The sequence below is a fragment of the Sebastes fasciatus genome, chromosome 4 (genome assembly GCF_043250625.1).
Source record: "Sebastes fasciatus isolate fSebFas1 chromosome 4, fSebFas1.pri, whole genome shotgun sequence".
Lineage (NCBI taxonomy): Eukaryota > Metazoa > Chordata > Actinopteri > Perciformes > Sebastidae > Sebastes > Sebastes fasciatus.
This window is the reverse complement of record NC_133798.1, coordinates 30,256,937-30,281,795: the sequence shown is the minus strand read 5'-3', so window position 1 is coordinate 30,281,795 and position 24,859 is coordinate 30,256,937. Positions and strand designations below refer to the sequence as shown.

The following is a 24,859-nucleotide window of genomic DNA, read 5'->3' as shown; positions in this document are numbered from 1 at the left end:
CTGTTTGTCCGTCCTGCAGGAGAGAAGAAACCCAAAGTTCATCTCCGCTGACATGGAGCCTCTCTACGTGGAGGAGCTGCGTTCGTCGGTCAACCTGCTAATGGCCAACCTGGAGAGTCTGCCGGTGTCCAAAGGAGGCCCTGACTTCAAACAGAAGCTCAAACGCTCCTCCATGAACAACTCCTTCCTGGACATGGGAGACGAGGGAGACATCCTGTCCAAGTCTGACGTTGTGCTGTCCTTTACGCTGGAGGTCTGTGTGTGTGGATGTGAACTTGTCTCAGATAACTGTTAAAACTCCTTTCCTTGTTAAGAAAAAATACAAGAACACGAGGTAGAAATTCTGACAGTTGTTGAAAATTGATACCAATTTTGATAATTTGTTAATCCTTTAAGTAGGGCTGTCAAAGTTAACGCGATAATAACGTGTTAACGCAAGTTTGTTTTAACTCTAGCTCAGTTTTAAAGCTAGAGTGAAGATACTGGTATCATATGAAACTAAAAAACCTAAAGAATCCATTAGTACCAACCACATCATACTAGCTTGTGGGGAAGGAGGTAAAATAACGCTCCAAACTTACACAAACCTTTGGCGAGGAAAAACTGGCATGGCCATTTTCAAAGGGGACCCTTGACCTCTGACCTCAAGATATGTGAACGTAAATGGGTTCTATGGGTACCCACGAGTCTCCCCTTTACAGACATGCCCACTTTATGATAATCACATGCAGTTTGGGGCAAGTCATAGTCAAGTCAGCACACGGACACACTGACAGCTGTTGTTGCGTGTTGGGCTGCATTTTGCCATGTTATGCCAGAGCTAGCAAAATGTCAACAATTTGGCAATATTTCACACTGGAAAGTCCCACTAGTAAAACAATGAAGTGTTTATAACAGACTGCTTTTGGATCGGTACTCTGTATCGAGAAGGAAAAGGTGGTATCGGAACATCTCTAACGATTACTTGCGAAAGTAATTGACACAAGCACCTCTGCTGGTGTTTCCAGATTGTGATTGTGGAGGTCCAGGGTCTGAAGTCTGTGGCTCCAAACCGGATTGTTTACTGCACCATGGAGGTGGAGGGAGGAGAAAAGCTGCAGACGGACCAGGCTGAAGCCTCCAGACCACAGTGAGTTCTACTTCCTGTTCCTACTGCTCTATTGAGAGTGTCTCAGTCAGGCCACGAACACAATAAACATTTGTCAGACTTTAAATACCTGTCGTCGCATTTCACAATAAAATCCTCCTTATCCGCCTTAAACTGAGATTTAAGGTGAGCAGAGAGAAACTCTCCCACTTCAGCAGATGAATGTTGAAACAAACTGCACATAAATCATTCTGCACAGTGAAGGTCAAACATCACAGTGGAGTCACAACAAGAAAAACTCATTTGGAGCTTGGCTTGAAAGATGGAGGCATGAACACCTCTGAATGGTACTTAATGGTATCTTACAGCTTATATTTAGACATGAAAAGTAGGGGTGGGAAAAAAAATTATTCACCTATGTATCGCGATTTTTTTTTTTTACGATTTTGAAGTTTATGTTTCTAATGCCAGAATCGATATATTTGCTTCATTTGAGTCTATGCGGAGGTAGAAGGAAGTTACCGCTTTTATTGTTGTAGTCTGAGTAACTTGACGTCATATCCGTTCCGTATCCGTCAACCAAAACAAACCGCAGCTGGCCGCAACGAGGAAGTACAAAACGGCTGAGTGTCCGTGTGGATACGACCTGCACCTTCACATTTTAAATCCAAAGTGGTAAACACTACACATACAGTAAAGTATGGAAACACACTGCAGGAAAAGCAGAGCTAATATTGAATATCGATCGCAATACTTGTTGAAATGCAATACTTAAAAATCGCAATACATATCGAATCAGCACCCAAATATCATGATAGTATTGAATCAGGTGGTAGCTGTATCGTCCCAGCCCTAATGAAAAGTCATAGTATATGTTTGTGGAAAAGTAAACAATTCTGAGAATCTGACAAAGTATCTGATGCAATCATATTCAATACTTGACACTTTTCGTTTTACAGCTCTGCTTTAAATGGTTGAGCAAATAAACAAAACTTAGTGGCTTTGGTTCCGCCTTTTTTCTCTCCAGTTCCTCTAATTAATACCTGCTATCATGTGACCAAAGTTTTTCATTTACCGATACTGATGATGACCACAAGATGTCGTTAATCAAGAGATTATTTTGTCAAAACAAACCGATTCTGAGGTCAGAAATGAACTTCTATGTTCGAATTTTTGGATTGACATTTTATTCTGGCTGTTGATTTTCAAGTAATCAAACCAGTGACTGTATCTTCTGATACAGCCTGGCTGCAGCTTAATATGGTGCTGTCGTTTTACAGCATAAATACACCTAAAAACTAAATTATTTTTTTGTGATTTTGAGTGTGTGGATTGATATTTCAAGGTGTCTGTAGATGGACAACGTGTGACAGAAAGCGCAGAGGTTGTAATGCGTGTTGGTACTGGAGAGACATGAGTTAATACTCAGTTTACAGCCTGCTGAGCCTTCACTCTTGACTCCTAATTGGATTATAGTCTGCACTTTTGAAGATGAAATGAACACAGACCTCGGTGAAAAGCCTCCTTAACACAGTTACCTGAAACTGAACCACAGCTTTGAAATGCAAACAGCAGAAGACGAACTGCACATTTTATGCAACCAGGGAAGTGACCCTCACCATCAGCCGCCCGGAGCGATGTCTCTCATTCTCCAGTAAAGGCTGATACAGCGAGACGATGAGGCTGTTATGTAACCGTGATGGGAGTCAGTCGCTCCTCACCATCACATACAAAATATAAACACTCTCACTGGTTTCTGGCGGAAAGCCCAGCTGAGCTCAAACCCCTCACAGTCCCAGTCAGACCTCTGATGTTTTTCATTACGGAGTCTCACCTGGGGCTCTGCAGGAAGGCGGTTTATGAGCCGGTCTGGTTTGTAGCCAGACAGGCGCCCCCATGAGGCTGTAATATTTATTACACACCAGAAAACTAAACGTGTGGATAGATGAAAAATGGAGACAACTTTTCTATTCTCAACTCATGACCTTTAGCGGGGTATAAAATATAAAGTTTGTCCTGAAGGTGATGCCAGAGGGAAGGTCATGTTGGGTTTATCCTCTGTACGGTGGCCTTTTTAGGACATCTCAGTCTCAGCTTCTCAGGCTCAGCTCTACAGTAAAACTTTAAGCTGAATACTAACATTACCTTGCTGACATGCTAAAGGTCATGCTATAGTCCCATCATAATACCAACAGGCTAACATTAACATTAGGACTGTCAATCGATTCAAATATTTATTCGCAATTAATTGCATCATTGTCCATGATTAATAAATAATTAATCAAAAATACTTTTTTATCTTTTCAAAATGTACCTTAAAGGGAGATTTGTGAAGTATTTAATACTCTTATCAACATTGGAGTGGGCAAATATGATGCTTTCTGCAAATGTTTGTATATATTTATTATTGAAAATCAATTAACAACACAAAACAATGACAAATATTGTCCAGAAACCCTCACAGGTACTGCATTTAGCATAACAAATATGCTCAAATCATAACATGGCAAACTCAAGCCCAACAGGTAATGCCTGATTCGTTAGTTTCTGAAAGAAATTTAATAAAAGATTCCTGACATTGACTGATATATTTGACTTCAGGACATCTCTGACTACATACATGCCGAAAATCAAACATTTTAATGTATCAATTTAGATATTTTCCAAAGTAAAAGTCCCCAGAAGTGTATGATTCAACTTTTTGCCATGGTCTAGTGTTAAAAAAGTTGACAAAAAACGCAATAAATCGCTAAAAATAAATAAAATATTTGTAGAATCGCAACATTTCACTCTGTCCCACATCCCCCCGTGTGAACACAGTCTACGTTGATTATTTGCTTCTGTCTTCACTCAGTGCTCCCTCATGTCTTCCTACAACACCCAGGGTATTAATATTAAACAAACCATTTTTCTGATGGGACTACACAACATACAATGACATGAGTTATTACAGTATTAATATTTAAATACTGCTGTGCAACCATAAAGCTACACAGAGGCAATAAAAAAAATGAATTATGATGGAAATAACAGTTTCATAGTACAATGAAAGACAAATGAGGCATCACGAGTGCAATGTCTGTACTGTAAAAGTGAAATACATCATTCAGAAATACAGAAAGCGCCTTTGACTTCAGGAAAAAATATGTCCACTTCCTCCAGCTCGCTCAGAGCAACAGAAGGTCTGTGTGAAAAGCTTCATTGTCCATGGAAAAATGAAATATGTTTTTATTTTCTTCGCCATGCCGTTGCAGCCTGCCGGCGACTGATCATCACTCAGGGCTGCATATTCTTGGTGGCGGTGGCCGTCGGACAGTCGGGGTCCATACAGTAATGAGGCTGCCCTTTCACATGCTCCAGCTACTGGTGGAGAGTTTATTTTATTCTGACAGCCCCTCTGCCCACCAGAATCACCAAACACAGCCAATTAAAGGAGCCCACGGTCACCTGACGACCTTGTTGGTCAACAGGGATCCTGCGCTGTAACTGCGGCTCCTGTAACCTTCACTGTAATTAGCCCGCAGCGCACATCCTCAGCCCTCATCTTCAATAACACCCCCGCACACTTAATGACATCGTAGTTAACTATAATTACACAGACAACGTGATTAGCTGTGATTACACCGTCGTCCAATTGCTCTGATGACTCCTGCAGTCGTAGCGTAACGGCTCTTTAATCACTGAGGACCTTTTCATTAGTAATACCCTTAATTACTCCGGAATGTCAAGCATTCGAGACTCACTTAAAGGACCAAAAACACCGTTTCTTCCTGTTTGGAAAATAATTATCAGGAGTGTACTTGATTTGTACTAATCAGTTTTTTTTAGATTCCCTCCAGGCTTGGATGTGTTGTTTCAATACATAATGAAAAATTAACTTGCAGATAGGCAGAGGTGCACAAAGGTTTATGAATCAAATCTGTTTACTTTTTCCGTGTAATTGAAGTTTGTTTAACTCCTGTATCACCCGCTGCAGGGCTTCACACACAAAACTAATTCACCGTCAAGAAAATGAGGTGAAACTAATGTGGGTCTCAGTGTCAATTGTAAAGTAAAGGGTTTAGATTGTCAACAGATTTTGAAACAAAAACACAAACAATTTTATACATTATGTACCAATTTGCCTCAGAGACAAACACTAACTGATGATAAAGAGCAGAGGATCAACAGGAAGACACATTTGACTCAGGAGTCACAGTTAAAGTTAACCACCCATTTTTAGATTTCATGCAATTAAATTAGTGTCAAAGCAACAAAAGGCAGTAAAATAATGGAACTGAGCTGCACCAGCTGTTTGTAAATCCATCATTAAGTTTGTGTGTAAACTAGTGATTTACTAAATCAGTTTTTTTTACGTTCTACATCTTACTTTAGCTTGTTAGCATGCTTACATTAGCTAATTATCACAAAACACAAAGTCAGTCAGTCTGTCAATAATAAATAAAGAAATAAAACGAAATTAATAAGTATTAAATAATGAATGAAATGAATAATTTTAAAGAAATACCACATGCAAACTGTATTTTAAAGAAAAATTTAATTTCAATTGTGTGAATAGTTAGTCACACTTAATAAGAATACATTTCCAAAGACCAATCTGACTTCAATATGACAGTACACCAGCTCAGAGTGTTCAGATTAGTTCACTAGAATGATCACGCTGGTACGATCATACGCATCAAAGGGTTCAATCAAACAGTTATGTTATTTTAGAGAAAATAAGAAAACATTGGGATATATATTGTACATCACGTTATAGTCTAAAACTATCGATATTATTTATAAACCATAATGCCCATCCTTAATATACAATTAGAAGCACAACCAATTAAAATGTTTTTTGAAATGTGAAGAAGTAGTCACACGTGTATCCTGCATTTAACATAAATGTCAGTATATGGGTGCTCTACAGTTGTAGCGTCGGCCCATTTGACCACGGAGATGAGCGTGACGGCTGACTTGACCGCACGTTACCGCGATACGATAACGTTTCCTGTCCATGACAGAGTTAGTATGCAGCTTTAGCCATGATGTCTAGCTCTATTTTTCCTGCAATGTGTGAAACCCAAAGTGTTTCCATACTTTACTGGATGTGTAGTGTTTACCACTTTGGATTTAACATGTGAGGGTGCAGGTCGTATCCACGCAGACCCTCCGCCGTTTTGGTTGAAGGATACAGAACGGATAAGACGTCACGTTACTCAGACTACAACAGTAAAAGCGGTAACTTCATTCTACCTCCGCATAGACTCAGCAAATATATTGATTCTGTCACTAAAAAATCAATTTCAAAATTGTTAAAAAAAATTTAAAAAAGGGCGATAAACAGGTGAATCGATTTTTTTCCCACCCCTAATAAATAGTGTTGGTAAACCCAGAGTTTTCAGGCTGCAAGTGTGAAATTGAATCATTTTCTGTCTCAAACAGCAGCTGAGGTTTCACCTTTAAATCTGTCCTGCGGTCTATTTTCACCGCCGTCTGGTTTTAATGTTTTTAATGCTCAAGGTCAAGTTGAACTGAAACCGTAATAACAACGGTCATTATGTTACGTTTAAACCGTTACCTCAGGTCAGTTAGTCCATGAGGTCAGAGCTGTTTGTATCAGTGTCTGTCCTCCGTCTTACTGATCTGATGTCTGTATTTGTGTGAAGTGAAAACACCTTTCTGCACAATGTTGCCTTGGAAACTGGGGAAACTGCTTTGCTACTCGCCCTCAACAAGTGGAGGGGTCACTAGTCATTTGTGCACCACACACACACACAAACACACACACACACACACACACACTTACATGCTTACCATGACAGTTTAGACATAAAGGCATGTAATGATGGGAGCTTGGATCCCGGTGTGTATAATGGCGGCGTCTGTCATCCTGAGCAGAAGGCGTCAGTCTGCTCCATTAGAGTCTCTGTGAGATGAACAATAAGTGATTGTTGATAACAGCCGACACTGATGGGACACTTTACTGCCTCTGGATCTGTGACTAAGACCTGATGTGATGCTATTACAGGGAGCTGAGCAAAGTTTGCAGGGTGACCTCTTGTAGAAGTTCACTTTGCTCGCTGTGGTGTCAGAGTGATTGCAATTAACAATGAAGACGCCTCGTCCTGTGGGCTGTGGAGCATGCAAATATAAAAAGCTTGAGGTGTACATTATAATCATTTCTATGCAGTAGCTACACTTGGAGTTTTGTTCATGTTTTTGAGAACAAAAACAGTGTGCCATACTCAGATTCACACGTGAAGGCTGTCTGATTCTTGGGACCTAAAAACCCTGCACTGCACAGCTAATGCAAGCTATACTGGGCCCTTGTAGGAATGTTAACTGTGATGCCGAATTGCGCACAGCTTCTGCAGAGCCGCAGAGATGGTTTGCAGAGCTTGCAGAGAGCTGCAAAGACACGCCGCACACCTCTTGAAAAATGCGACTACGCGCCGGGCACCGCCGACACCGCAGAAGTTTGATAGGACATCAGAGCTGGGTTGTATTAAGAGGCCGCACATACCCCTCCTCATTTGGTTCTCTCTTTTTCTCCGTATTAATTCTAGGAACAGGAGCTCCTCCTCCTCATCCAACTCTTCCATACTTTTTTTTCCAGCCATGTAGTCGTGTTGGGCCAAAATTATATGGAACTATTTAATCACGCCTATCAAATAAATGAAAGACGGCCTTACAAAGGATTTGAAAACAGCGGGTCCAAATCAAAGACAAATTACAAGTGGTGCACTTCAGCCTCTTGTGGCAGAAGTGAGTATTCAACAAACATTTAGAGAAATGATCCTGACAAAAAAAAAAAAGGTTTCGCCCGACAAATTTTTTCCCCACCTGTTTCACAGATGGAAAAATAATTAAGGAACTTAGAAAGATTATCCTGGCAAAACCTGTTTATCACTTGTTCTTAAGTCATAAACACAGGAGAGAAAACAATTTAGATCAGACTTAGAAAACTGGATCACCAGAAGGTCTTCTGCACAAACCATGGATGTATTAAGAGAACTGGATACAGCGTTGGAGGCGGGGCCCCGTTCATTCCTATGACAGTTGCTCAGTGGCGCATGATGCCAAAATGGCTCGACTTCCGACTGGAAAAGTACCCGGATCATCCAGCGATCTTGCGCATCCATTGGGCCCATGGAACATACGCAATAGCGGTCACATGGCTCGGTCACGAGGTCCGAACGTCACGGCTTGCGCTGTCATCACGGTCGGTTGATTCACCTCAATAAAAATTATCCACTGAGTTACAGACGTCTCTTTCCAAGTGTAAGTCTATGGGAAAAAGTATTTTTTGACCCGATGGCATCACGTGACGGACACGGAAGTTGTAGTACCGCTGTTTGGCCACTACGAAAATTGGCATCAACGACCGGCGCTCTTCCTCGGGGCTTGGTACACACCCGTACAGTACAACCATACAGATTCACACAGTGTGAGCAAAAAGTGTCAGTTTCTGGCTGTGCAGACAGGATGATTAAAATGTGCCGTGTGAGTAAATACTGACACTACAGTAAACGTACAAGATCAATAAAAACACACCCAGTGTGTGCCCAGCTGTAAAGAGGATCCTTGTGTGTTTCAGGTGGGGGACTCAGGGGGACTTCACCACCACTCACCCTCTGCCCTCGGTCAAAGTGAAGCTGTTCACAGAGAGCACCGGGGTCCTGGCTCTGGAGGACAAGGAGCTGGGCCGGGTGAGAGTCCAACTGCACTGAACCACACACACAACACACAACAACACAACATGGGTTTGTTTATCAATGATCAGTCTCTTAAATACATTCAGGAATTTAAATGGGATGCTTTCTCTAAAAAAAATAAAAAAATAAACTTATGTCTGGTCACAGCAACAAACCAAACCACAACTGTATTATATATCCAACAACATCTTACAGCTCATTATTACACGTCTTTGTTAAATGCTCGATTCTGATTGGTCAGTCACGCCGTTCTACAGGCTGTTTTTTCTTTATAGCATACCGTTTCTATGTATAACAGACCGTTGCTATGGACGCAGTTCTGATCTCGGTACAGCTAGTGGATCATTGTTGTGAAATAAACCCCTTCAGGGCGATGCAAGACCCGGGGTTTGTTTCACAACAATGACCAGCTCGCTGTACATTAGCCCTTACATATCACGCCATGAGGGGTGGAAGTAACAAGAACCGCTCTACTCTCAACTTTTTCTCTTAATGTGGTGCTGATGTGCCAAGTATTTGGTTATTTGTGAAACCTAAACTAAAGAATAACTTCACACACATTTTCAAACAGGCGACACGCTGCTCTATTTCCCCTCTAACATAACACGTAAAATTGTTAAAATAATCGAAATCTCAGATTTATTTTTTTTCCCCTCAATATGGCCCTAGTACTCCGTCGTAATTTACACCCATAGTTACCTCCTCCGGAGAAATAAACCACCAGTGCAGATTGGGGCCGTTAAATTACTGACTGATTCTGATTGGACGGTGACTGACGATGTCGGCCAAGTTCCGAAAGTTTCAGACGTCCTTCATGGTGTTGGAGATGTTAACATGAGTCACACACACACACACACACACACACACACACTGCAGCTGAATCACGATTGAGATGAAGGCAGACAGTTCAGTGTGTGTGTGTGTGTGTGTGTGTGTGTGTGTGTGTGTGTGTGTGTGTGTGCGTGTGCGTGTGCGTGTGCGTGTGCGTGTGTGTGTGTGAAGCAGACAGTTGAAGGACACTGAAGACAAAACACAGTAAATGAAATGAGCTGCGGCTGCCAGTTGGCCGACTCTCTCAGCTCACAGCTGCTGTCTGACATGTTGTGATTATCAGAAGGTAAAATACAACAGAACCAGGAATTTGCCAACATGTGATTTTGGGGGAATGAAAAGAGGTGGATTTCCACTTCCTCCTGTAAATTCTGTCCATTTCCACCACTAATAACCCCATTATATCAAAACGTGTGTCTTGTGGGAGAAACTGATTGACCGATCCTAAACACTAGGGATGGGAATCACCAGAGGCTCCACGATACGATCTTATCATGATAAGATCTTATTGTGATTTTAAACATTTTGTGATACGCTGAGTATTGTGATAAAATATTTTGTGATATATTACCCTTTTTCAACTGGAAATTATGCAGTTTGTCAACATTTGCTTTATCTAATAAGATGCAGTTTTCATTTACATATCTTGAGGTCAGAGGTCAAGGGACCCCTTTGAAAATGGCTGTGAGTTTTGCGTAAATTTGGAGCGTTATTTAGCGATCTTCCTGACAAGCTAACATGACCAATCCCTGCCCTCCTCTGTACCCCGCCCTCCCCCCTCAGGTGGTCATGAATCCAACCACCAACGGGCCAAAGCAGGCCGAGTTCCACCGGATGGTCGTCCCCAAGAACAGCCAAGACACAGAGCTGAAGATCAAACTGGCCGTCCGCATGGACAAACCCCCCAACATGAAGCACAGCGGGTGAGTCTGCAGGGTTAGGGTTAGTCTGTTTAAATCCAAGACAAATGAAGGTTAAAGGTCTCATATTATGCTCATTTCCAGGTTCATAGACGTATTTTAATGTTCTACTAGAACATGTTTACCACAATCAAAGCTAGCCGCGTTGGCCGCGCAACACGCCAACGTTAACAGGCAGAAACTAAAACAACATAAACATGACAAACTTACAGCTTCCAAGTTTGAAGGTGGGTCCCAGACAACCGGTACGGATCCATCCAGAGCTTCAGTTTGAAGTGAATCCTGCTGTGCACTGACCCCTTATGTTTTACTGTTGCTGTGAGGACAGTTCAGTCAAAAATCACCTAAAACGCCTAAAACATAAAGTGAATCCACTGGGTCTCCACGTCCACAGATGATGGGAGTGCATGAAGACTTTTCTACTGGTTCTTGCAGACAGTAATAGAACTAGTAGCATGCTTCGCTTGGCCTGTTAGCAGGTCCGTGATTATAGCGAGGAAATCAACGGCGGACAGCGAGAGATTCAATAGCGTCTCCGTATGCGGGGTCAACTAGCTAGAGGTTGTTCTAGCAGTCCATGAAAAAGTCTTTGACGTCAACAACATGAGGAAGTTCTGATCAGCGTTTTATCAGACCCATTTTCTGAGAGCTGGAGCAGGAGAAAAAGAGAGAGTATGGTCTTCTCTGACACTATGGTGGTCTGTAGACACAGTAGGGACAGATATTGATGTTTAAAAGACATAGAAAAGTGCATTTTGCATAATAGGTGACATTTAAAAATCATTTATCATTTGTCTGCAGGATAGAGTTGTTAATGTTACCGTTTTCATTCTCTATCTTATACATCCAAACACGTCTGAAAACACAATAGACCAGGTCTGCTTCTTTTTCACTCCTCTGTTTGTCTTCTGCTTCATAGTTTAATAAACCTTTGAAATAACTTTAACATTCCTCCTGCTGTCATTGAGTTAATATCAATTTATTTATGAATAAGTGAAGGACAGCTTAACACATGAAGTCAGTTTCCTCCCAGAGCAATTTCTTAATATGACAGATGACACAACACCTGAGTTATTTGTTTAATTATTTTGAGGGTTTTTATGTAAGTTGTGTTATCATTGTGTGATGATGCCGAGCAGACATCTATTCCTTCGACTGCGTTGCCACTTGACAAAATAACGCGGAATGAGTTCAAATCCAACTTCTTTGGAGAACGAAAAAAGAAATGCAGGCTGACAGCTTCATCTGCTGGTGAAATAAAAGAAGCAGAAACAGTCTGAGCTCAATGTGAGGATGTGATCACATGATGGTGACATGATAACTCTGTTAGTCATACTGAATTAATACACATCTGAAACAGGACATGATGCTGCATTATTAACACTATATAAGCCATAATTACAGTTACAATTAAGATGTAAATTATGCACTTTTTAAGTGTGTTTGTGATAGTTTAACAGCTATTATTAAAAGTCAACACTGAAAGGTTCATTTATTAGAGATGAATAGATTTTATAGATTTAACTTCTCATCAGACGGATAAATGTTGATTTGAGTCACAGCTGAACTCAAACATGTCCATCATCCATCAGAGGTTTTCAGCCTCAGTTTTATTAGGAGATCGTTTGATCTAATAATTATTTAATTCGATTTCAGAGTGTTGATTGATTTAGTGATCCAGCTGTACATCCACTCACTATCTAAACTGAAAGCATCAGTGCTTTCACTCACGCCCATACTGATTTTACATCAGTAACATTTGCAAATAATAATCTACAAATAACACTATAATAATAATCTACAATTATTATATTAATTATTGAAAAAAATATCAATTTAAAACAGATTTTGTTATTGTTATGTTATGTATGTAAGTATGTAAGTTATGGTTTAAAAAAAAAGCACACTTGTGTTATTAGGGAAGGGGAAAAAGGGATAAAATAGAATAAAGAATTTAAAATTAAAACAAATTTTGAATATTTTTTTTTCAATATGTTGTCTCAGATTTAAACCTATTGTGTCCGGGTGTCTGTGGTGCAGATCTTACTTTCTGCCACAAGATGGCAGCAAAACATAATTTAAAACCCCACAAATATGATGAGGAAATATGCGTGCATGCGTGTGTGCTTGTCTCTGTAGTGATTGTGTTTATTTTGACAGCTGACATGTCAACACTTTGATCTTTTACTTCACAGTTTGAGGTTTTGAGTTTTAAAAAGCCTGAATGTCAGTGACTCAGAGAGATCAGCAGTGTTAAAAATCACGTTTAGGTTCGATACACAACTCACAGATTCTTAAAGGGGAACATCACCTAAATTAATAATTCCTATATGATATTTCCATGGCCCAGTTAAGTTCAATTAATATTTGTGAACATGAGCTACTCTCTCTCAAAGCCAGAAACCAGAGAGGTAAGCCTCCTTTACTCAGAACATTTCTCCCCATTCATTGTCTATGGAGCAGTTTCCCTGCTTCACACTTGATGACATCACAAGTTTGAGATTAGGCACTATAGTTTTTTGATTTGGGAGAGAGTTGTTCATGTTTTCTAATATTTTTGGCCCATTTGTTTTTAAAGGACCTATGTGTAAAATTTCGGGAGATCTATTGGCAGATATGGAACATAATATTAACAAAGTATCTATCTATTTATATCTAGATAGGGAGGATTGTTTCAACAGTAGCCCAGAATGGACAAACCAAACACTGGCTCTAGATAGACACACTGTAAAAACTTGGCCGACTGACCCCGGCCCTGTCGGCTTGGTGTGTCAGGGTCTTAAGACGAGAGGATGTACTAACTGAGAAATGATCAGACGTTTCCTCCTCAGTTTTCCTTCCTGACTTTCCTTTTGGTCCTAACAGCCTATAGTGCAGGAGCACTCACACTCTGTTACTATAATGATCAGTGTGGGAGTCAGACAGCTCTGATAACACACTGACTGATGTAAAGACTGAAGACAGGATGCAGATTTGGTGCTGTTTTCAAACTCTCCACAAGGGGTCAGTGTTAGTCTCCAAGTGAGTCCAGCTCTTCTCTGCTTTACATCCAGCTCTTATTCATGTGTTTACGCTGTCATTTCTGATTTATTAAAGACACAATCAGTGATCCACCTGCTGAAAGGTGTCATCCTATGTTTATTTATTCATTATATTTCCCTCTATTCAGGTTATTTGATGCTGTTTTCACTGTGAATCTTTGATCCAAAGACTAACTTTGGGCAACTGTTGCCCTGTGTTAGTCATTTCTGATAAAATAAAAATTCCACATATTTCAAGATTAACAAAATGACTCCTCTCACGGCGAAGAAATAAATTCCAACTGACGCAGGAATGTGTGCTGCTTAAAGTAAAGAAAAAGAGAACAAACAGAAAATGTTTCGTTCAAAATTGTTTTACATTTGTATTATTTATGGGTTCAGACCTGAACACCTTTAAAAGGCCGAAAGATGCAAGAAGACTTTTGACTTTCAGAGTGGAAAAAGAGAACAAACGGGGAAACGTTTTGGTTCACAGACGGATCGTCTAACATGTTTGATGTTTTCTAAAGAAATGCGGTTCGTCACTGAGGGGAACTGGAGAACTTCACACATTTATTTCTGCTGCGATCATTTAACACGTCATTGTTTTCTACAAAAAATCTTTAGTTCCGATCGTGTTTCTGAGCTCAGAGGAAGTCACATCTGTGTTTTACTTGTTGCTCGTATTGAACACTTGATCTCACTGTGATCAAAATGGGGAAAAAAATGCAGTTTATAATTTATGATTTTATGGTCTTTTATGGAAGCACAACACAACAGCATCTTTTTAATAAATAGATGAATTAATAGGTAGGTTTGCTTTCAGGAGCAGGGGGAGGGGACACAGTGAAATTGATGATTCTTCATCCAAAAAGCCTCATTAATTAGAAAAAAAATTAATTTATGTAAAAGCAAATAACTCATTATAATGGAATAGTTAGTGTGCCCTCCTTCACCAGTGGAAATGAGTCACTTGCTATAATCATATCTTCTTAAAAGAAATTAAAAATATCTGCCAATGTTGTGAGACTATGACGTTTTGACAAAAAGAAAATCGGGGTAAAATATGCTCTTTAAAAAAATAATAATTTGGTGGAAATTCTAAATATGTTGACCTTTTTAGTGGAATATTTCTGCTGGTGCAACTGTGCAGAAACCCTCCTTTCTTCAAGTGATTTAAGTCGTTATTAATGTGCAAATATATATATATATATGCAGTATTTATATATATATATGTTTTTTTATTCAAACTAGCGACATAATGGGCTGATGAGATTTGTACATCTACAAAAACGATATCCTTGAATTTATATTCAGTAACATTCTGCAGATGTCACTGCAAAAAAAATCATCTATACTCAAAGTTATTTAACCTCTTTTTCTTATAAAAGAGTGAAAATGCCTAAAATGGGTGAAATTATTTGATATAACAGGAGACAGAACTGCTTTTTGATGTGTTTGAACATTAAACGTAGTGGAAATAATTTTAAGATAATAAAAAAAAAATCTATGAAACAATTCTTTCAGGTCATTTACTCTGTTATTTTTTTTTTTATTATTATTATAAAAAATCACCAAAATCTTCAACCAGTCCGTGTAGTGAGGTTATTTTTCCACACAAATCAATGCGTCTGATTATTTTTTAACCCCATAGACAGTTCTTAAAGGGAAACTGTAGTTTTTTTTGTTTTAATAAAACAAGTCCAGTGTCTCATCACTCTTTAAAAAGCCCTTAAAGTGTGAATATCCAGCTAAATGACCAGTTAAAGATGGATGGTGAGGACTGTTAAATGCCTGCAGTGAACTCTTTGGAGTCTGCAGTCCATCACCACGGCGTCGTGCGGGTGAATGGATGTCTGAAACCCGGCAGGAGGACGGACGGCCAAATCATTTTCACAAGTGGCCGGCGAGCGGTGCCGCATGTTAACCCGGAGCCGTGCAGAATGGCCCAGATTCTCCGTCCAGACGCGCCGCGGCCTTGACTGGAGGCCTTTTCTTTAAGGGCGGGCAGCAGGGCTGAAGAAAGAGGTCTCGCCATCGATTGATTTTCCTCACTTGCACTTGCCTGTATCCCACGCTTCAGGAGGCCCGGGAGCAGCCATTGATTGAGAGGCCACGCTGGTCATTCTTCCATTTTCCTCAAGACTTCTTCAATGAGCGTCTGTCTGTGTCACGGCCTCTCTCAGCTCAGTACTCATTACATTCTCCTTTCTCTCTCACACTGGGGGAGGAGATGAATGTGTTAATAATTGTTCACGTAATGTGTTATAATACATTGTGATGGAAAGATGTACTTTTAATGCATCAAGGAGCTGTTTTTTTGTTGTTTTTTTTGCATTCAATGATCTACATCAACATCACATGTCAGAAGTCTTCTTCAAATCTCCAAAGTCCCATCAAATGTAGAGAAATGGATCCTGCAAATTATTATTTTTGTGCTCAAATATATTATTTGTTGTTTGTATCCTCAGTGTTAAAGTGTCACCTTCATGGCCACACAAAGGACTGCATTTATTTTCATTATCGGTTCATCTGTTGATCATTTCTTTGATTTACTAATTCATCTTTTTTCTAATGTATCAGTAAATAGTGAAATATGTCATCCGAGTCGACGTCTTCAAATGTCTTGTTTTGTCCAACCAACAGTTCAGCACCCAAACATATTTAGTTAGCAGCGGAGGAAAGCAGCAAATCCTCACACTAGAGAAATATCTGGTTTATTTTTTTTATTTTTTTGTGATCAAATTTGATTGATTTTAAGGATATGAATTGGAAATTATTAACAAAGAATAACATAATTGAAAACAAAACCTTGATTGAATAACAAAAAAATAAGCATCATCATCATCCCAAAAAAAATCCCCCCAAAATAATTAAAATAGAATTAATTATGATATCTGATTCATCTATGGCATAAATAATTGTAAAAACTCCTGATGTTGTTTATATTGTGTTTCATGTACCTGTACGAGTCTGGAAACTCTGGAAATTATTAACAAATAATTACATAATTTATAACAAACACCTCAATTGTAATAATAATAATAATATATTTAATAATAATAATATATGTATAATATCTGGTTTATTAATGAGTTAAATAATTGTTAAAACTCCTGATGTTGTTTATATTGTGTTTCAGGTACCTGTACGCTGTGGGACAGAGAGTCTGGAAACGCTGGAAAAAAAGATATTTTGTTCTTGTTCAGGTAAGAAACCGACGAGACTGAGATCAGATGATGTGTAACGGTTCAAGGTTCTTTATTTGTCATTTCTCAATTCCAGCAAAGCAGTCATTGGCAATACAAATCTTTGGTTTCAGGTTCATTCAACAATGCTAATAATATATGTATATATAAAAGGAGAAATCACATAAGTAAATGTAAAAGCAAAATGATAATCTAAGGCATAAAATAGTGCAGTTAAAATAAATGGAAAATAGAAAATAGAAATGTAAATTTGTAATTTAGTTGAAGATGAGAAAACTGAATGTAAACAGGATGTAGTATGTATATGCATGATGAGAAGTAATATATGTACACAGAGTTGAAAACAGGGATGAAGTATGTATGTGAATAATAATATATATATCCAGAGGTGTAACAGTTTGTCCCACACAGCAGCTGGCAGAACAGTTTGTGGCTGGGTGGGTGATCTGTGATTTTGTCTTCAGATCAGAGCAACACTGCAGGAAAAAGAAAGTTAAAGCTTTAATTGGCAGAATAATTTTGGCATCATTGGGCAAAGATTCCATAATAGCTTCCAAGTGTTCTGAGAGATAAATAGACTTCTGCACCTCCTCGTGGCTCTGTTTTCAGGCTTTAAAAAATGTAGCCCATGACAGGAGACTTTGACCAATCACAGGTCATTTCAGAGAGAGAGCGTTCCTATTGGCTGTGTTTGGTATTTCCTCAACTGATCTCAACATGGCTACCGGGTCACAAACTTTCAAATTTTACAGCTAAACAGTACACTACAAGATGTTTCTGAAGACATTTGAGGAGAGAAATAGGCATTACAGTAACACAATATTGATTCATATCTGTCTAGTTTGACCGTTTGATCGGAGTTGGTGAGTGATTGACAGCTGCCCAGAGACGGCAGGCTCCAGATTGGCTCCGATTGGTTGTTTTTCTCCGGTCTGTAAAATCTCGCAGATGCCATTAAGAGCATCGGAGGACACAGAGGCACATGATATATCTTTCAGATTACCTGTCTCATGCACTACTCTCAGGATATAGTAACCGCTTTATAAAAATAACTTTTATTAATCATATTTGCTCCATTTCTACCCACTGCTGCTTTAAGTTACATCTGAAATAAATCTACAGCAACTGTTTGACATTAATAAACTGTTAGAAAAGATCAAACAGGGTTTTAATTGATCCAGAATCTGTGAAAATATGAAAACACTCAAATAACAGAACCTAAAGCCTTCATAGAAAACGTGTCCTCACACTTTGGTGTTTCTCTTTCAAAAACGTACTTTTTTTTGCAGAGTTAAAAAAAAAATATTTTTTTAAATTGTTTATTAAAGAGAATCATCTAATTTCAGTTGCTTTACGTGAACGTTTTTTTTTTTTTACACCTTGTCTGAGCACAACAGTCGTGCTGAAGCAAAGTTAATTAAGTTTTGGTCTCTTCGGTTCTCATTTACACTTTTTTCTCTTTAGCTTTTAAAGTATTTTACTTTCTGAGCACTCAGTGATCACTCAGGATCTGTGAGGGCAAGGGCAGACATTTAAATTCAGATTTAATCTTTTCTTTTTGTCTGTTTACCTCTCTGCTCCAGATTGAACATCCTTTAAAGGCAACAAAAGATAGATTGAATATATTTTATGTTTTATTGATTGTGACTGAGGGGGGGGGTGATGCTTGATTGAGTGTTTGACAACATTTATAAAATCCTGATGGTGTGAAAAACATTCTGCTGTCCATTCTATCAAATCAAGCTCTTATCTGTGGTTCATCAGTGTGTGTGTGTATGTGTATGTGTGTGTGTGTTTGTTCTGCAGGTGAGTCAGTACACGTTCGCCATGTGCAGCTACAGAGAGAAGAAGGCCGAGCCTCAGGAGCTGATGCAGCTGGAGGGCTACACGGTGGACTACTGCGACCCTCAGCCAGGTAGCTGATCACACCTGAGCGGTCTCACTGACAAGGTCATCACTCAGGGCTTCAGGCTGCATTCACACCAGATCAGACGTTGCACTGAAAGCACAGGTTATCCCATTCATTTTGAATGGGGGTAGTGCGTTTGGGCTGTGACGGCTGCCGCAGGGGTGCCGGAAAAAAAGTGGAAAGTAGAAACAGAATCGACTTTTGGAGAAACGCAACCCGACGTCACGCTGCGGTGGTCAATCACGAAACCAGCCATCCAGAGCTGTACAGCCCAGCCATGAGGGAACCAAAAATGTTAATCGTCGCAGTTGATGGGCCATTAATGTGAATCTCCCACACCGCTGCATTACCCTACGGCGAATCAACGCAACGCCTGATCTGGTGTGAATGCAGCCTAACACTCTAACAGTATACATACATATATACTACTGGAGGAGAGGGTTATAGAGCCAGCATTCAGAACATGTGTGAACACATGAAATCTATGATACATCAGGAGAATCATTTAAAAGACACACGGTTCTGAACTGTAATTATAAAGCTGTCATATAGCCAAGTGAGACCGCGTTCAAGGTCCTCACGTCTTTGTAATACATTTGGAAAATGTTCAAGCTTCTTTGGCTGAATCCAGACCTCCAGACTCACAGACTCACAGAATGTTCTTTGTACGTCTGCACGATCTGCATGTCAAAATCCACAAGTCATCAAGTCTGCAAGAGGCCTAAAATGGACTTTCTGTCAATTATCCATAAATCACTGCAATATTGATGGAATTGAGAGTTGAAGTCCTGGTGTCACGTCCGTGCCAGCCTCCGATCCACTCTCTCCTATAACTCAATGCACTGAAATCGTTGTTTCTGAAAAAATGAAGCGTGTTCCTGACATTTAGTTCCATATTCCAGGAAAGAATCGACATCCCCTGCAGCACTGGATATTAGAAATGAAAACCTTTGATTTTAACAAAGTTAAACAACGGTTGCTTAGTGAGCACAGAAAAAAAACACAGCTCTCATGGAAATGTTCCAGTGTGGCAGCGCAGGTACTAATGCTGCGTTCCAGACAACTCGGATGTCAGAATTTTCTTGAATTTTCACACTTTGAGCGACAGCAACAGCCTACAAGTCATTTTCAATGGAAGCCGGAGACAGGAAGCTAAAAACTGATGCCCAAAACAGCTAAAAACTCTCATCAGCTCTCCGATGACTCAGTGAAGCGTCGACCAATCACATGTTTTGGTTTCACCCTGTTCCATAAAAAAAAATGCCATTAGACAGTTCCCAGTGTTATTTAACAACAGAACTATATCAACGAGCGCTTCAGCAAAATTTCAGCAGCGAGTCGGCGACAGTGTAGCTGACCACGCTGGCCGTGTTGTTGCTCTTGTTGCTCGTAGTGTGAACATAGCTTAACCTCTTCCTTCTTCTCCTCCTCCTCCTCCTCCTCCTACCCCTTCTTCTCCTCCTCTACCTCCTTCTCCTTCTTCTTCTCCTCCTCCTTGTCTTCCTCCTCCTCGTCCTTCTCGTCCTTCTTCTTCTCCATCTTCTTCTTCTTCCTCCTCCTCGTCCTTCTCCTCCTTCTCTTCAGGTCTGCAGGGCGGCCGGGTGTTCTTTAACGCAGTGAAGGAGGGCGACCTGGTGATGTTTGCCAGTGACGACGAGCAGGACCGGACGCTGTGGGTCCAGGCCATGTACCGAGCCACCGGACAGTCCTACAAACCGATCCCACCGCTGCAGAACAAAACCACAAACTGCAGAGGAGGACTCCAGAAACCAGCGTCCCCCATCAGTAGGTTCAGATTCTCACTGGGGTTGTTTTTAGTATCTAAACATGAAACCAGTAAAAACTGCAGATTAGACAGAAAGATATAATAAAGTAAGTATGTGTGCATGTTCAACACAATGTTGTTGAAGCTGAAGATTTAGCTTTGTCTGCTTGTTAGTACAGCCGTGAACAGCGCAACAAGTACCAGAGCTTCTTAAGGACATTTTAGAAAATGCAAATTGAACGTTATATCTGTTAAAAAAATAAAGCAGGATTTGCTAAGTTGAAGGCAAATTACTTTTCAAAAGAAGCGCCGTAGTGGTTAGCCACTATGGTTAGCCACTATGGTTAGCCTATGAGACTAACTAGCTTACTGCTACTTCCGCTAGCTCAAGGGAAGTTCCGCCCATAATCATTTCTACAGTAACGCCCCCGAGGATAAGGTGGATAAGGTGCAGAAATTGACACGTGTTGCTGGACATTCGTAGGAGAACTTTCTCTAAATGAGACACCTCAGCGCTCCTAGTGGTCAAAAACATGACAGAGTTCCTTTAAGTTTCCATTTTTCTTTTATCCAGTTTTTCTGTATTTCCTTCATTCTTCACCTTTTTTTCTCATTTGTTCCTCCTCTCTTCCAAACTCGTGTCGTATTTCCTCTTTGCTTTTTTTTACCTCCTCTGCCTCCCCTTCACCTACAAATCATTTCATTCATTAATCTGTGTGTGGAGGACGCCGTCTCGCCGGCCGAGCATTGTAGACACGAAGAGCTTCATACTGAGAGCTGATTACGGCATCATTTGTGTAATTTGGCTCGGCGGCGGCCCGCTCTCGCCGCCGCTCGTTAGCGTTTAATGGAATAGATTGAAGCGTTAATGGCTAGAGGTGCTGACATGCTGTTTGCAGGAGGAAATAGAAAGTGTCCCTGAAATAGCTCTTAACCGGGTGCTAAGTGACGCTCTCTCTGTGTGTGTGTGTGTGTGTGTGTGTGTGTGTAATGGGCTTGACAGAAAGTCGTTCTCGCTTTAATAACGATTGTGTCGGTGAACCTGAATCTTCGCCTGTGTTCGCCCTGCAGGCGTTTTTCTTAAAAATGAAATGTGGAGGTTAAATAACTGCATGTTGTACACACTGGCGAGCACTTACATGACCACACACACACACACACACTAAGACGGTGTTATTTAACATTAATGAAACCACGCTTCTCCCGTCTTGACTTCACGGAAATAGGTGTATTTTGAAGGTCTCTGTTGGAAGGTTAATAACAGGCGAGACAATGAGAGCAGAGACACAACATGTCTCCTTTGTTTGTCTCCAGTTCACGACTGTTTTCAGCTTTGTTTCTTTGGAAGCATCTCGTAGCACAAAGTACCAGCAGGCAGCGGCATCAGATTTTATTGACCGGTGTGTGAGAGTAAATAATGAAGCTGTTTACACGTGGAAGTCATGTTATAGACTCACTGACTGTCATTGTTCTCACTCTGCTGAATGGATCGTCAGCTTCTGTTTTCGAGGATCAGCTCTCTTCCTCTTGTTTACCAGCTGATGTCTCACCATGTTCTCACACTGAGGCTACATCCACATAATATATAATGATATGTTTTCATTTTAAAACGCCGTTTTAAACCAATCTCCGTCCAGATGAGCATTTTAAGGCCGTTTCAGAATTAATCTCCGTACATAGTACCACGCCTGAAAACGCATTTCACTTAACCAATCCCTTACACTGGGCATGTGCGTGCCGGTGTAAACAGGAAGCAGCGTGGTTGGTTGTTTAGTTGCAGAAAATACTACAAAGGAAGAACAGCGAAAAGTAAGACCAGAGATTTCTTTGCTTGGACCGATGACGAAATGGAGCCGTTACTGAAAATAAAACACGAGTGAACGGCGTTCAACACGACGGAAAACACAACAGATGTTGTTTGTTTTCTTCCGGAAAAGGTTCACGTGATGGGGCGTGACGAATCGGGGAAGGACACGTCATGACAAACATGGGCGTCTGCGTTATCGTTTTCAAAGGTCTCCGTTTCTGTCCGTCCAGACTAAAACACAACCCCGGATCGCATTTTCCTGTCTGCCACCATAATTCTCCAACACGCTTGGCACACGGGAGAGGCTTCAGTTGGTTGCAATCGCAACCTCACCGCTAGATGCTGCCAGATCCTACACACTGCACCTTTTAAGGAATAAAAGGAAGCTCAGTTAGAGAAAGAACAACGTAAGAAGAAGAGCAGATCATTAAGGGAAAACTGGAGACGTGAGCAAAAACAAATTGTGGGTTTGTAAAACAAAACAAGGCCTTCATTTTGATGCAGTTTCTGGATAAGTTTCACTGCTTTGTGAGCAGATTTCAGCCGCCGGCCTTCGTGACGCTCTGAAACAAAAACTCTCAAGAAAAGGACAAACGGACAAGTGCGAGTTTGCTAAAGAAGCTCCAAGAGACATCACTTCCTGGCACCCTCTTGCCTGTTCACTGCAGCCAGCAGTTCACATAAACAAGATTGAAATAGACCACCGTTCAAACGACCCACAAACAAAGTCTAAACAAGTGGAAATCATTGGAGGCCTTTGACCTGAAATCCACTTTTATCACACAGACGGCCTCAGTATGAACAGACGGGCCTGTTGAGCGTCGAGACTCGCTCCTGAAGTTGTTTTTCGGGGATGTTTACACCTGTCAGTTGTGTTTTTGAAGAAGCAGGTGGTCAGTTTGACAACGAGGACGATCCCGAGGAGAGACGTCCAAACTGTCCGTTTGTCTTAACCTCCCGAGTTTTCAGCGGCGCCCTCAAACGCAGCAGAACAGCTGCGGATGCGTTCGTGTGCTTCTCTCAAACTTTTCCCCCAGAGTTGAGTTTGTTTCCGCTCCGCCCTACGAGAAGCCTCGCCGCTCAGCTAGACGGAGACTGATGGGCTTGTCTGTCTATATTTTCATCTCTGCTCGCCCTGACATCATCCTTGTCGCCGCCGCCACGCTCCGACAGGCAGATCAAGTCACATCTCTCAGCCCGGTGCACCTGAAACTGAAACGCTCTCCTTCCTCCTCCTCCTCCTCCTCCTCCTCCTCCTCCTCTTCGTCTGCATCAATAACCTGCCATCACCGGCCGCCACCACCTCTCAGAGCAGGATGTCACATAGATGTGACTGTTGCCGTGACGATACCAATGGAGCCCAGACAAGATGGATATGGAGAGATTGAGCGCAGAAAGCTACCCCCACCCTCCCACCTCATCTCACACACACACACACACACACCCCTCAACAGTCACTCAAACATCCTCACTCATGTTGTAAATATGATACCAACACATGAACGTATACAAACCACAGGTAGTTGAAAATGACATTTAACATTTTAAACAGCATCAAATTAGCATCACACTTCTAGAACATGTCAGACTCAAGCTAGTCACTTAAAAAAAGGTTCAAAATTGAAGCAGCAGAAGCAGAGATATCATCTTTTTTATTGAACACATTCTTCTTCCTTGTTAAAACGCGGCGCCTACATTACCCATAATACAATTCAGATTTAGGTGTATCATGTTAGTAGTGGATAATGTATAATAAGACCCGGATACGGTGCTGCTGCTCAGCTAAGCTTCCAAAAGAGATGTCTGTAAAACTGTTGACAGGACACATTGAACTATAAAAAAGGCATTTATGACTCTTTCTATTCTGAATTTTTGATCCATGAAGGTTTTATATTTGTAAAACTCTCCTCGAGCCGAGAAAAGCGATTTAAAAATCTGTGATGCCATCACAATGTAAAGTCTATGGGCCGAGTGGGAACTCACGGGCCGGGCCAATGGGAGAAACACTACTGCGTATATTAATTAACTGCGCATTAATGCAACTTGCGATTTTTTGATTATAGCGGGCTCAGTTAGAGTGAAAATACTGGTATCATTTAAAACTAGAAAAACTTAAATAATCCATCAGTACCAACATGTCATACTAGCTTGTCGTGAAGGAGGTTAAATAACGCTCCAAATTTGCGCTAAATTTTGGCGAGGCAAAACGGTCATGGCCATTTTCAAAGGGGTCCCTTGACCTCTGACCTCAAGATATGTGAATGGTTCCTTGGGTACCCACGAGTCTCCCCTTTACAGACATGCCCACTTTATGATCATCACATGCAGTTTGGGGCAAGTCATAGTCAAGTCAGCACACTGACACACTGACAGCTGTTGTTGCCTGTTGGGCTTCAGTTTGCCATGTTATGATTTGAGCCAATTTTTTTATGCTAAATGCAGTACCTGTGAGGGTTTCTGGACAATATTTGTCATCGTTTTGTGTTAATTGATTTACAATAATAATATAATAATAATAATAATAACAATATATACATACATTTGCATAAAGCAGCATATTTGCTCACTCCCATGTTGATAAGAGTGTCAAATATTGACGAATCTCCCTTTT

At 40.6% G+C, this 24,859-nt stretch overlaps 1 protein-coding gene across 6 annotated transcripts in view; it reads left to right on the top strand.

The window, feature by feature from the left end:
* Nucleotides 1–24,859, top strand: part of cadps2 (Ca++-dependent secretion activator 2) — a 206,243-nt gene that overhangs the window by 90,181 nt on the left and 91,203 nt on the right. For all 6 annotated transcript variants that reach the window (XM_074633523.1, XM_074633521.1, XM_074633527.1 and 3 more), the window contains exons 5-11: nucleotides 20–253; nucleotides 1,008–1,129; nucleotides 8,670–8,781; nucleotides 10,402–10,541; nucleotides 16,701–16,767; nucleotides 18,574–18,682; nucleotides 20,261–20,461. In XM_074633523.1, coding sequence (XP_074489624.1) covers nucleotides 20–253; nucleotides 1,008–1,129; nucleotides 8,670–8,781; nucleotides 10,402–10,541; nucleotides 16,701–16,767; nucleotides 18,574–18,682; nucleotides 20,261–20,461 — 985 coding nt within the window. The remainder of the gene's footprint in view (nucleotides 1–19; nucleotides 254–1,007; nucleotides 1,130–8,669; nucleotides 8,782–10,401; nucleotides 10,542–16,700; nucleotides 16,768–18,573; nucleotides 18,683–20,260; nucleotides 20,462–24,859) is intronic.